Source organism: Eschrichtius robustus, chromosome 1 (genome assembly GCF_028021215.1).
Source record: "Eschrichtius robustus isolate mEscRob2 chromosome 1, mEscRob2.pri, whole genome shotgun sequence".
Lineage (NCBI taxonomy): Eukaryota > Metazoa > Chordata > Mammalia > Artiodactyla > Eschrichtiidae > Eschrichtius > Eschrichtius robustus.
Window position 1 is genome coordinate 185,022,742 of NC_090824.1, and position 14,849 is coordinate 185,037,590.

At 37.8% G+C, this 14,849-nt stretch overlaps 1 protein-coding gene across 1 annotated transcript in view; it reads left to right on the forward strand.

The window, feature by feature from the left end:
• The window catches only part of MALRD1 (MAM and LDL receptor class A domain containing 1), a 620,077-nt gene that overhangs the window by 192,763 nt on the left and 412,465 nt on the right, over nt 1-14,849 (forward strand). The window contains exon 20 of the mRNA XM_068545334.1: nt 14,357-14,444. Within this exon, the coding sequence (XP_068401435.1) occupies nt 14,357-14,444 (88 nt within the window). The remainder of the gene's footprint in view (nt 1-14,356; nt 14,445-14,849) is intronic.

Below are 14,849 nucleotides of genomic sequence, written 5' to 3' on the forward strand. Positions count from 1 at the left end.
GGTAACTGTTGATTTCTATCCGTGAACTTGCAGCATTGCCCAGCATACCTCTTAAAATCCTGGAGATGAGAAGCAGGTTTAAATGAAGTCTGTACTAAGTGGCTTGCATATTGTGCTAGTTTTAATTTTGTTTCAACACTGAAATACTACCGTTAAAGGAGGCTCATATTCTGCATAAGCCTGAGTGCTGAGAGCTCACTGTGAGATGCAGTATTATTTTTAGGTATAGCAGAGGTGATGGTAGACACCTAGAGGAATAGATTCTTAGGAAGTAGAAAGAGGGGGCTTATCAAAATTGAAAATAATTTTCTCTCAAGGCTTTAGTTGATATACAGGAGGCTACAAGATAAAACTAAAGATCTCCAGAGTTTAGGAAAAAGACAGCAAACTTTTCCTTTTGAGAACCAAATCTGTGCGTAATGTACATTCTCCTGGTAGCACTGAGTAGACAGAATCTGGTTTAAGAGGCATTCATACACTATGTCTTATCTCAGTTATTAGGTAGAATACTTTTTATCTCTAAGGCGTGTGTGTGTGTGTGTGTATGTGTGTGTGTGTGTGTGTAAAGTGTCTAAGTTATCTAGCAAGGGATTTTATTTCTCTAGGAATCCACTTTATCCTTTCAAACACAGCATTAGGATTAGATTAGTAGTTCTCAAATGTTCCTAATTATCAGAACCATCTGGAGCATTTAAAAAAAAAATACAGATTCTCAATCTTTACATGTACCATATCAGAAGCCCCAGAGGAGAGTCCTAAGAACCTGCATTTTTAATAAAAACCCTTGGTGATTCTGATGGTAAGACAAGTTTAGGAAATATTAAATGATATCTAAATTAGGTGTCACAGTTATTTAATTTATTTTAAAAATAATTTATTATTTATATTTATTGATTTTATATTTATTTATGAATTTATTTTAAAAATACCTGAAGATGTACTGTAAGTGTGACTATGCATTCAAGCTTATCTCTTAAATGGCATCAAGAGGCCTATTTTCTCTCTTAAACTATATTTAAAAACACCAACTTAAATGTAGTTAATAGAAGATAGCTGAATTATAATAAATTATGATGTTTTACACTTCTAGCACAAGCTTTGCTTACTGGTGAAGATTTTATCTGTTTTTAATTCTGCCAAAGGACATTCTCCCTTTCTATCTGATAGACAACTGACTGTGTTAGCTTGCTGATACTGTCTCTTCAGAGTATTCCACACTGCCTTCCCTCTACTGTCTATTCACCAAACATGCTTCTGATCTTGATTTTGTTCAAGATTTCCTCTCCTGATGACCTTAATTTGATTACCTTAATTTGGTGACCAGCTGGCATAGGTAGTCAGACACATTTCTAGTTATGTTTTTATTTTCCATTAATAAATTGGCATTTTTAGTTTATTTTCAGTTTCTGGAGAAACTGCCTGGGTCACTGAAGACCAGACCCAAGGTGACTGTGTCAGGAAGCAGACACTGAGAGAAGGCTGGCTTGAGACACTAGTGCATGTTTTTCTTCTGCTGCAGAATGGCTCGGTATGAAGGAGAAAACCCCGGATGGAAATTGATCTGGGATTTCTGACCCAGTGCCCTAGAGTCAGTTCTGGTTTGAGGCACTGCTGGAGACTAACTCATCCTCTTAAAAAGAAACCTGGGGACAGAGACTGGACACCAGAGGGCAAGAACGAAAAAGACTTAGGCTTAACTCCTCCTGTCAGATGTAGACGAGGTGACTGAGTGTGAATGTCTTCCTCAGGCAGAACTGGGAAGAAAGCTGTCCTGCTGAGCCATCAGAGTGCAAAGAGAGAGCTTTTGAGAATAAGTTCCCTGTGTTCAAGGGGAAGTGATACACTAATTTGTCAGAAATTGATATTTGATTTTTATTTTTGTTTGTACAAAAAATGCAATGCTTTATGAGTTTAGAAAAAAAAGTTAGTGAGCAAAATCATCAGAAGTGAGGGGTGTTCTCTATCACTTAGTTTAATATGAAGATGTGGCTTTGTATCAATCATGTGTTTGTTTTTGTTTTGCTTTTGACCAACATTGGGAATCCTATTATACAAATGTGTGTAGTGAGAAGGGCAGCTACCCCGTTTGGTGAACTTTTTTTTTTTTTTTATTTAATTATTTATGGCTGTGTTGGGTCTTTGTTTCTGTGCGAGGGCTTTCTCTAGTTGCGGCAAGTGGGGGCCACTCTTCATCACGGTGCGCGGGCCTCTCACTATCGCGGCCTCTCTTGTTGCGGAGCACAGGCTCCAGACGCGCAGGCTCAGTAGTTGTGGCTCACGGGCCTAGTCGCTCCGCGGTATGCGGGATCCCCCCAGACCAGGGCTCGAACCCGTGTCCCCTGCATTGGCAGGCAGATTCTCAACCACTGCACCACCAGGGAAGCCCTGGTAAACATTTTTATGAACAATATATGGCAAAATTTTGAGTACCCACACACACACACACACACACGCACAAGAAAATTGAATTTGCCCGGCCAGACTAGATAATGCACCCAATCTCACAGACTCAAGATCCAGAAAGTTCTTCCTACACATAGATCGATGTATAAAGATTTTTTACATAGAAAAGCTGAACAGCTTTCACATTGAAAGAGTAGTTTTTGTGCTAGCTGCCACATCTTCTCAAACTGAGAAAAAAATTTAAAACTTAAGAAATTAATCACCCTTAGCATGATAGAAAATTTAATAGCTTCATTAAAATATTCTCTTAATATTTTTATGGTAAGAAATAATATAACTTAATAAAGATATTTCTTAAATATTCAAGCATAACTTGGGTTGCAAGGACTTCCCAGGGCATAAAACACTATGTAGATTTTGCTTTAGATTTCTATAATTAAAATAATCCACTTTCCAAGCAGTTAGGGAGTGATATTTAGTTACTATGTTAAAGAGTTTGCAACACTTATGGATATTCCTGTATGCTGTTCTTGTAATTCTGCGGTTCAGTAATAAGGTCTGTTGTATACTTTAGCCTTATCCTAAGCACAAATATATGAAAAATTATGGATTTTGATGAACTAGATATTTTCCCCCTAAACTACATTATAATGCTCATTGTGTTAAAGTTAACAATCAAAATACACTCAAACACCATTTTACTATCCCCCATGGGGATACTTACATTTCCCCCTGTAAGTAATAAGAAAGATAACTATAAAATCAGATTTTTATTTCAAGAAGTCAAATTTGAAGAACAATTAGAAAATGCACATGTATCTGACAATAGCAAATACTTAAAAGATAAATCTCAAATGACATGCCATAACTTTTTAAAGAAAAAAAATGTCATTAAAAGCACTGGTTTCAAAAGCAATTATTTTAACTAATGTGATACTTCAAAAATCTGAAATGAAAAAAATGTTTGCTTTGGAAGAACATTTATATGGGACATTCTCATCTATGCTAAGACTTTGAAATACAAATGACATAATGAGTATTAATGTGCCACAAAAACTTAAAGTGTCACACATATAGAAGATATTTTATTATTAATATTATTACAGTGCTAAACACGTAGTAGATGTTACATATTTATAATCAGGATTCATTATTATCTAAATACAAAGAACTGCCTGAATTGGGCTTGTATTATTTGCATAACTTCCCCCATTGTTTAACTCCTATCATTACTATCAGATTAGTAAAAAAGTTTAGAAGCCTAATAAAAGTAGAAGGAAAAATGAAAAGTGAAAATTTGATTAAAGCATTTGGGATTTTTAAACCAGTCAAGAATGAGACTTTTTTTTTTTTTTTTTTAATGTTTTGGACATTATTTTACCAACTGAGCATATCTGTAGACTATGGGTGAATTATTTAGACTTTCTGGGTCTCAGTTATTCAAACAGAAAATAAAGGTTTTGGATTCTAAATGCTCTGTAAGGCCCCATTCTGCACTTAAATTTAAATAATTTAAAAGATCTTTTAAAATGTTGCATAAGTGTGCATATAATTGATATAGCTATCAAATATGTATAGATAGCTTAGAAGAAATCCTCCAATAAATAAGCTTTGTATTATTCCAGATAGAAAGTGATGCTTGAGGAATAGCTGGAAGCTGAAGGGAAGAAGGGTCTGGAAATATAGAAGTAAATTTAGGAAAAAGGGGAAAGAAGTTAGCAAAACCATATAAATACAAGTAGACCCTGAGTTGGAATCCAGGAAGAGGGCTGTGTAAAGAAGAGAAAGATACAGGGAGTTGTAAAAGAAAAAAGAAGCAGGATTTGTAAACAGTTTAGGTGTATCATATGAAATACTGGGACAAATCAGTATATGTTGCACCTTTCTGTCTCTTTAATAATCATTTGCCATTTGAAATGTGGGCAATGAAGTATGACATCAAGAGTAACATCTATAGTTTTAGTTGAAATGAGAAGTTTTGTTTTTCCCTAACATAGTCAAGTGCTCACTATGCACTCATCAGGGTGCTGGGTGCCGTGTGTACAGCTTTGTGTGTCCCTCAGTGAGCTTCATGTTGCTTGTCCTTAAAATCTCCAAGAAGAGACAGACATTGAAATGCACACATACCAATATAATTAAAAATTGTGAGAAGTTTTTAAAGGAAAATACCTTCAGCTTGAGTGATTAAGGAAGGCTTTTCTGAGGAAGTAATATCTAAACTGAGACTTGAAATGGGATTTTTAATTCACACTCATCATTGGGTGGCTATTATGAGATGCAGAACTAGAACAAAGGACAAATGTGTGTTATCATTTGGGTTTAAATGAGTGATCTGATTTTCTCACTTTTGGTCGAGATCAGTTTTAAGAAGCACCTGCGTAGAGGTAGGGGTAAATTTGGAGCTTCCTTTCATGAGGAGAATGAGGGGCACATGATTATTTTTATAAAAAGGCTTACTGTATATTAAAATAATACATTGCAGTTCCACTCCTTTTCCTCTAAATATTAGTTTTAATGATGTGGAGGGTAGAAAAAATGTGTTAATTGAAGAAAGATAACCTTTAGGAATTTTAGTACTGTGTTTCTTAAATGAGAATTTAATTTTGGCACATGTGAACCAACCACTCGGACAGTATTACATTCTATTCTATTAAAATCCTATTGGAGGAGCTTCAAGATGGCGGAAGAGTAAGATGCGGAGATCACCTTCCTTCCCACAGATACATCAGAAATACATCTACATGTGGAACAGCTCCTACAGAACACCTACTGAACACTGGCAGAAGACCTCAGACCTCCCAAAAGGCAAGAGACTCCCCACGTACCTGGGTAGGGCAAAAGAAAAAAGAAAACACAGACAAAAGAATAGGGACGGGACCTGCACCAGTGGGAGGGAGCTGTGAAGGAGGAAAGGTTTCCACGCACTAGGAAGCCCCTTCGCGGGTGGAGACTGTGGGTGGCAGAGGGGGGAAGCTTCGGAGCCACGGAGGAGAGCGCAGCCACAGGGGTGCGGAGGGCAAAGCGGAGAGATTCCCGCACGGAGGATCGGTGCCCAGTAGCACTCACCAGCCCGAGAGGCTTGTCTGCTCACCCGCCGGGGCGGGCGGGGCTGGGAGCTGAGGCTCGGGCTTTGGTCGGATCGCAGGGAGAGGACTGGGGTTGGCGGCGTGAACACAGCCTGAAGGGGCTAGAGCGCCACAGCTAGCCGGGAGGGAGTCCGGGAAAAGGTCTGGAACTGCCAAGGAGGCAAGCGACTTTTTCTTGACTCTTTGTTTCCTGGTGCGCAAGGAGAGGGGATTAAGAGCGCCACTTAAAGGAGCTCCAGAGATGGGCGCGAGCCGCAGCTATCAGCGCGGGCCCCAGAGACGGGCATGAGACGCTAAGGTGCTGCTGCCGCCACCAAGAAGCCTGTGTGCGAGCACAGGTCACTACCCACACCGCCCCTCCCGGGAGCCTGTGCAGCCCACCACTGCCGGGGTCCCGTGATCCAGGGACAACTTCCCCGGGAGAACACACAGCGCCGCTCAGGCTGTTGCAACGTCATGCTGAGCTCTGCCGCCGCAGGCTCGCCCCGCATCCTACCCCTCCCTCCCCCCGGCCTGAGGGAGCCAGAGCCCCCGAATCAGCTGCTCCTTTAACCCCGTCCTGTCTGAGCGAAGAACAGACGCCCTCAGGCGACCTACACGCAAAGGCAGGTCCAAATCCAAAGCTGAACCCCGGAGCTGTGGGAACAAAGAAGAAAAAGGGAAATTTCTCCCAGCAGCCTCAGAAGCAGCGGATTAAAGCTCCACAATCAACTTGATGTGCCTGCATCTGTGGAATACCTGAATAGACAACAAATCATCCCAAATTGAGGAGGTGGACTTTGGGAGCAAAGATATATTATTTTTTCCCCTTTTTCTCTTTTTGTGAGTGTGTACGTGTATGCTTGTGTGTGTGATTTTGTCTGTATAGCTTTGCTTTTACCATTTGTCCTCGGGTTCTGTCTGTCCGTTTTTTTTGTTGTTTTTTAATTACTTAAAAGAATTTTTTTTCTTAATAATTATTTTTTATTTTAATAACTTTATTTTATTTTATTTTACTTTGATTTGATTTGATTTGATTTGATTTCCTTCTTTCTTTTTTTTCTCCCTTTTATTCTGAGCCTTGTGGAGGACAGGCTCTTGGTGCTCCAGCCAGGCGTCAGGGCTGTGCCACTGAGGTGGGAGAGCCAAGTTCAGGACACTGGTCCACAAGAGACCTCCCAGCTCCATGTAATATCAAACGGCGAAAATCTCCCAGAGATCGCCATCTCAACACCAAGACCCAGCTCCACTCAATGACCAGCAAGCTACAGTGCTGGACACTCTATGCCAAGCAACTAGCAAGACAGGAACACAACCCCATCCATTAACACAGAGGCTGCCTAAAATCATAATAAGGCCACAGACACCCCAAAACACACCACCAGACGTGGACCTGCCAACCAGAAAGACAAGATCCAGCCTCACCCACCAGAACACAGGCACTAGTCCCCTGCACCAGGAAGCCTACACAACCCACTGAACCAACCTTAGCCACTGGGGGCCAACACCAAAAACAGTGGGAGCTACGAACCTGCAGCCTGCAAAAAGGAGACCCCAAACACAGTAAGTTAAGCAAAATGAGAAGACAGAGAAATACACAGCAGATGAAGGAGCAAGGTATGAACCCACCAGACCAAACAAATGAAGAGGAATTAGGCAGTCTACCTGAAAAAGAACTCAGAATAATGATAGTAAAGATGATCCAAAATCTTGGAAATAGAATGGAGAAACTACAAGAAACGTTTAACAAGGACCTAGAAGAACTAAAGAGCAAGCAAACAATGATGAAAAACACAATAAATGAAATTAAAACTTCTCTAGAAGGGATCAATAACAGAATAACCGAGGCAGAAGAACAGACAACTAACCTGGAAGATAAAATAGTGGAAATAACTACTGCAGAGCAGAATAAAGAAAAAAGAATGAAAAGAATTGAGGACAGTCTCACAGACCTCTGGGACAACATTAAACGCACCAACATTCAAATTATAGGGGTCCCAGAAGAAGAAGAGAAAAAGAAACGGACTGAGAAAATATTTGAAGAGATTATAGTTGAAAACTTCTCTAATATGGGAAAGGAAATAGTTAATCAAGTCCAGGAAGCACAGAGAGTCCCATACAGGATAAATCAAAGGAGAAACACACCAAGACACATATTAATCAAACTATCAAAAATTAAATACAAAGAACAAATATTAAAAGCAGCAAGGGAAAAACAACAAATAACACATAAGGGAATCGCCATAAGGTTAACAGCTGATCTTTCAGCAGAAACTCTGCAAGCCAGAAGGGAGCGGCAGGACATATTTAAAGTGATGAAGGAGAAAAACCTACAAGCAATATTGGTCTGCCCAGCAAGGATCTCATTCAGATTTGATGGAGAAATTAAGACCTTTACAGACAAGCAAAAACTAAGAGAATTCACCACCACCAAACCAGCTTTACAGCAAATGCTAAAGGAACTTCTCTAGGCAGGAAACACAAGAGAAGGAAAAGACCTACAAAAACAAACACAAAACAATTAAGAAAATGGTAAAAGGAACATACATATCGATAATTACCTTAAATGTAAATGGAATAAATGCTCCAAGCAAAAGACGTAGACTGGCTGAATGGATACAAAAAAAAGACCCGTATATATGCTGTCTACAAGAGACCCACTTCAGACCTAGGGACACATACAGACTGAAAGTGAGGGGATGGAAAAAGATATTCCATGCAAATGGAAATCAAAAGAAAGCTGGCATAGCAATTGTCATATCAGACAATTATTATTAGAATTATTCTAATTCCCTTTTCTCTAATATTGATCAGGCTTTTTTCAGTTAAATGCGTCTTTGTAACCTCCAATCAAATAGGTTCCGTATAAATTCTTAGAACTAGGGAAACTGAGAACTATTTATTTGTCTTCATCACATAATAGATGAGATGTGAAATGGGTTATGTGCTATATGAGTCCCTGGAAGATGCTTTAAAATAGCATGTGAGTTTGTAGAGTTTTAGGTAGCAAATTAATTTCAAATTGATCAACATTTATCCCTTTTAAAATCCAGTTAGGCAAGTTCCACAAAGGCACTGTGAAGAATTAGAGGGGGAAAAAAAACTCACCCAAATTTTGGCCCTTCCTGTACATCTAAAATGGCTTAGAGAAAAACGTAGCAGAAATAACCTTTGTGATTTGCCAACCCTTTAAAACCGTGGAAAGCAAATCAATCTAATATGACCTGAATAACTCAGAGATGATTTTTTTTAGCTTTCTTTCATTCAAGATGAATAACAGAATTCTGTCTAAATAAAGAAACATGAATGAAGTTTTCAGTGACCTTATTTCTTCAACCACATCCTTCCCTCCTTGATTATTTTTTCTTTTTTTAAGTCTCTACTCTCGGACTTCCCTGGTGGTGCAGTGGTTAAGAATCTGCCTGCCAATGTAGGGGACACCGGTTTGATCCCTGGTCTGGGAAGATCCCACGTGCCGTGGAGCAACTAAGCCCATGCGCCACAACTACTGAGCCTGTGCCCTAAATCCTGCTCTCTAGAGCCTGCGTGCTGCAGCTACTGAGCCCATGCACCTCGAGCCCATGCTCTGCAACAAGAGAAGCCACCGCAATGAGAAGCCTGTGCACCGCAACAAAGAGTAGCCCATGCTTGCCGCAACTAGAGAAAAGTCCACATGCAGCAACGAAGACCCAACGCAGCCAAAAATAAATAAATAAATAAATTTATTAAAAAAAAAAAACTTAAAAAAAATCTTTACTCTTAACATAGCAGAAGCTCTGATGGGAAAAGATTTTGTGGGTGGAAAAGGACCTGGGCTAACAGCAGGTGGGTGGCCATCTCTGAGAGACTCTAACAAGTTACACTCATTCAGTTCAGAATAGTATAAAATGAGGTATAAGAGGAAAGGAGGCTGAATTTAGATAAACATTTCAATTTACACATACATGAAAGGATCATCATACTTCCACAAATTAAATATATCAGCAATGTAGCACTGTCCAGCTTCCCCATTGGGAGACAGTTCTCCATGCATTTCTTATGTCCTGCATTATTCAGCTTCTGAGCAAAGGATGTATTGCATGGAGTTTACCCTGAGACGTTTGCTTACATTCTGGAGTAATTTACCTACCTACTGCCCCTCCCCTTCCTTCCCTCTTGCTTCACCTCCTCCTCCTCCTCCCTCTCCCTCAGATGTGCCAGCAGCCTATAACAGCTAGAAATTCCTAATGTTGGGGTTCTTCTATGGTGCAACCCACCACTCATGCAGGGAAACATCTGGCACTTATCATGTTTCCCTGTGGGAAGTGGAGAACCAGTGGAAGATATTTCTCTGGCTGATGAGTTTTGCTATCTCTGTAAATCAAGGATCTTGTGTCTTCTGTCAGTATGTGTATATGAAACAGTGGCAGGCTAACGTTAGCTTGCGAGTAGGGTAAAGTCTCAGACCCTTCATGGTTTCTGACCTAACTAGTATGCAAAAGGAATTGCAAACCCAAGTGCCCCTGGAAGCAAGGGATGTGAATTAAGAGAAGTAGTTCAGGTGTAAAATAATTAATGGCAACTGACCCTCCGCCTTAGAGTTAGATGTGATAGGGAGTAATGGGGATTATGGCAACTACAGGCAGTATCTTCTTGTGAAATATCCTACTTTAAAAGTACTTGGCAAACTATTCTACTTGAAAGCACTGTTTGGGTTAAACTAAACTCATGGGAATTGGGTCATCACCATTTAGTCTCTTCTGTCGTTGATGGTGAGAAACTCCAGACTTTTTTCCTGCTTGGTAACCAAGGAAACAGTTGGCACAATACCAAAGTAGACACTCAAAGATAAAAAAATTCTTAGCAATCCATATATTGTAAAGCCTGACATTAGCAAAGAAGAAATACAGTATTATTATTTTTTCAGATATATACCCAGGAATGGAATTGCTGGGTCATATGGTAGTTCTATTTTTAATTTTTTGAGAAACCTCCATACTGTTTTCCACAGTGACTGCACCAATTTACTTTCCCACCAACAGTGTAGGAGGATCTCCTTTTCACTACGTCCTCACCAACATTTGTTATTTGTGTTCTTTTTGATGATAGCCATTCTGACAGGTATGAGGTGATATCTCATTGTGGTTTCAATTTGCATTTTCCTCATGCTTAGTGATGTTGAGCATCTTTTCATGTGCCTGTTGGCCATCTGTATTTCCTCTTGGAAAAATTCAGTTCTTCTGCCCATTTTTTAATTGGGTTATTTGTTTTTCTGTTGTTGAGTTGTATGAGCTGTTTATATACATTGGATATTAACCCATGATTGGTCACATCATTTGCAAATATTTTCTCCCATTCAGTAGGTTGTCTTTTCATTTTGTCAGTGGTTTCCTTTGCTGTCAAAAGCTTTTAAGTTTAATTAGGTCCCATTTGTTTATTTTTTATTGTCTTTGTTTTAGGAGACAGATCCAAAAAAAATATTGCTACGATTTTTTGTTGAAGAGTGTTCTGCCTATGTTTTCCTCTAGGAGTTTTATGGTTTCTGGTCTTAGATTTAGGTCCTTAATCCATTTTGAGTTTATATAGGGAGTTAGAGAATGTTGTGATTTCATTCTTTTATATGTAGCTCTCCAGTTTTCCCAGAACCACTTATTGAAGAAACTGTCTTTTCTCCATTGTATATTCTTACCTCTTTTGTCATAGATTAATTGACCATAAGTGCATAGGTTTATCTCTGACAAACCATTTTCCAAAGTGGCTGTACCATTTTGGATTCCCATCAGTAATGCATTGGAGTTCCAGTTGCTCCACATAGGATACATGCTTTTTATAAATTTTAAACAACAATTCCTTTCTTTCAAGTCTTTCTGAAGATGTGTTATATTAAAAATTGGTATATTATGCTGGAATTTCATATTTTTTTCCAAACACAGGTTGGTTAAACTAGGTGGCAGGCTGAGTCAATTCCATTTTTCTTTCTTATGAGTTAATAGAGACTATTTTATTTATAAGTGTATATATATATATGTGTGTTAATTATATATATGTTAGGAAATCAAAGATATTTTGGTAAAAATTATGATTAAATTCTCTTACATATGTATAATAGTTTTCATATCATTTAAATATTTTGATGAATAATTCAAAGTTTCCTAAATATAGAAATAAAAATCTGTTAAGACAAGTCTTTAAAGCCTCCTTAATATTAGAGTCCTTGGTTATATTAGAACTAAAATTTCCAAGGTAGTTGACAAGGCCACTCCATCTTTATTTGGAGCATGCAACAGCCCATGAGAAGAAAAACTTAGAAAACCTGGATTACTTTAGAAAATTTCCATGGCAGTAATGGTTCTAATGTAAGTAGAATTGGCCTCTGCAGATAATGCAGGTCATTCAGACCAAACTGGAATTTTCAATTGCCCTTTAAGTCATTCAGTAAGGTGCTAATGAAACTGAAGGGTAAAATTTGGCTTCCCTAATGTCTAGAGTGGCAATACTGCCTCACATACAATAACATTAGTGTTTTAATACCCTTCCATTTATTGGAAAAACACCAAAAGTGAAAGTGGATTTTCCAGAATAGACACACTTGGGTTTGCTCTTTTTTGTGACTAGTTTCTTAGGGTAATTTGCAAAACTTTTTGCAAGACTAAATTAAATACAGGACAGAAGTAAAATTGAACTTCAGCATTCATAACTTTTTCTCAAGATGTGATTTGTTATCAGGTAGGCTCTTTTTTAATGACTGGCTTAATTAAATATTCAAAAGAGGCTGAGATTGCAGTTATATATGCAAATTGACATTTTTTAGTATCTCAGCTTGAAATTATTGTTCACTCTTTCTCAAGAATGCTACCATTTAGAGACTAGAAAATAGAAGATATTTTGGTAAAAAATTGTGATTGAATTGTGTCTTAGAGCAAGACCCAACTGTCACTGCCTTGGATTATTTCTGTGTCTTCCCTTTGGCAATGAATGCTAGTAGAAGCAATATCAAAATGCTTATCATGTAATGTGAAGTAAACTCCAATACAAATACTACTTGTGTAGACAACATCCACTCAGAAATGCTGCTCACCTGGTGTAGACCATAAATGAGAAAATTTGTAACTTTCACAAATGGCCAATTCTTTAACTTGTGACCATATAAAGACAACAAAAGGAATGCTTTGGAACCGTTAAGTCCACCTACACACTCAAATGGAGCTATGTATGTGTATATATCCCTAAAGTTAGCTTACAGATATTTATATGTACAGGTATGCTTTTCATAGACTTGAGATTCTGTTATATCAATTTTCTATCCCTTCTCATGAATAAACTAAGATAATCATGAGCAGTGTAGTCACATTGGTAGTGTTTATTTTTATTTATCCTAGTTTTTCCTTTTTCTTGCATCTTCTGAGCTTTTTATTACCATGTCCTGTGTTGTATTGGGATAGACAAATATTGATCCAAAGAATGTATTTGTAATTAATTAGTGTATTAGTTATTAATCAGTCCTTGCTTACACCTTTTCCCTATTGTTCACCCAACTGCAGTCTTTTTTTTCCTATAAAACAGAAGATATTTTATTACAGTATGTTCTGCCAAATTCTGACTGCTGGCTTTTTGTTTATTAGAATAATTGTATGATTTTGTACTGAGTATTCTTTCTGTGTTTTTGTTTTCTCTGCTTATAATATTTCTTTTAATCATGCTGGTGGTGAAAAGAAGGGTGCATTTTATATTTGCAGTGACCCATTTTAAAGCAGTAGGAGACTGCCTGTTCCCCAGGCAGTATTAGGTGAACTATATTTGCCCATTAATTAAATGAATAAACCTTTTCCAAATTGAGTCATTTCCTCAGTGACAAATAAGGGAGAAAATTCTAGTAATTCTCAAGAAAACCTAGAAAGTTGGTGGAAGATGTCAAGAGGCTTAAAGTCAGTAATTTGACCGTTTAATTATCTTCTTTAATTAGGAATAAATAATGTATGAAACAACTTTTAATGGAGGATAGAATTTGAAAAATGAAATAAAATTTCAACTTCCACATATAGCATTTGTGAGGAAAAATGAAACAGAAACATATATTCATATAATAGTGGAAAAAAGAAATGTGTTTTTTAAGTTTGAGTTTGCTTAATGTTCTTCATTATTAAATTATAGCAGGATTCCTAGTAAATATGCAACATATTTGCATGAGTATTAAAATAATTCATCATGATTAATTCTATTACAGTAAATCTCAGCCCTAATCACAATCTGCCATATACTATAGTGGTTTGTCAGTATTTCACATTTTACTGGAGTTTCAGTGGAACTGCAGCTCCTGTAACAACACCGATGTCACCTGAGTTCACTGTGATTAATGAGGTTCTGAAGGAGATCTAATAACAATTCGCCAGTTCCATAAAATGTTACAGAATAAGGTCGATGGGAGAAAAATTTTAAATCCTGAGGATTGTTGCCAGAGTACCTCTGGCAACAAATTTGGTTTCTTGAAGGATGAAGAGGTTTAACCTTGGAAACAGCTGAACTATTGGGGCAACGGTGGGAAAAGGTTCAGTAATTTGCCTTCAGATACTTAAAGGCTCAGAAGAAAGCAGGACCAGTCTAGAATTAATGGTTGAAAGTTATAAGGAAGTAGATATCAATCTGATATACTGAAATTTCAAAAAATCAGTACTCACCAGAAGTAGAATGGGCTTCATGGATTTAATGGGCCCAGTAAGGTGTGGAGCTTCCTATTACTGGAAGTATTCAGGTAGAGACAAGATACCTACTTACGGAGACTTCTGCAAAGTATGTTTTTAATGGTTCAGAAGAAGGTTTTCTTTAGCTAAATTCTGAATTCCTTTTCAACCATGAGTTTCCAGAAATTATTTTCCTTCACAGTATTATCAAATTTCTTATATTGTTCTTAGATTTCAGTGGAAGCTTCAGTGGGAGATGGCTTCACTGGAGACATCGCAATTGATGATTTGTCATTTATGGACTGCACCTTCTACCCTGGTAAGGAAGGATATTTTAGTATATGAGTTTTTTCAAACCTGTTTACTTGGAAAAACTGCCAAGGAAATCAATATTTCATTTCCAGAAATATTCAAAAATACTCTCAGTTCTACTCTATCCTACTAATATATTAACCCTGGAAAAGGTTGTGAATCTTTTCTAGTAATTAGTCTAAAATCTTTGCAAACGTAGTAAAGAGGTTTGAATCAGTTGTGTTTGTGTCTTATCATATGCAAAATATTAGGAAATTGTGTCTGAAGTTAAACTGTAATTCCATCATATTTGGGGGGTTATAAGAACAGAATTGGTTGCCTTATAATCACATTGTTTTGGAGACTTTAATAACCTCTCAGGTACCTTCAGTGATGGTTTACTCTCGGGCTGCACTTTAAATATTCCTGAGGA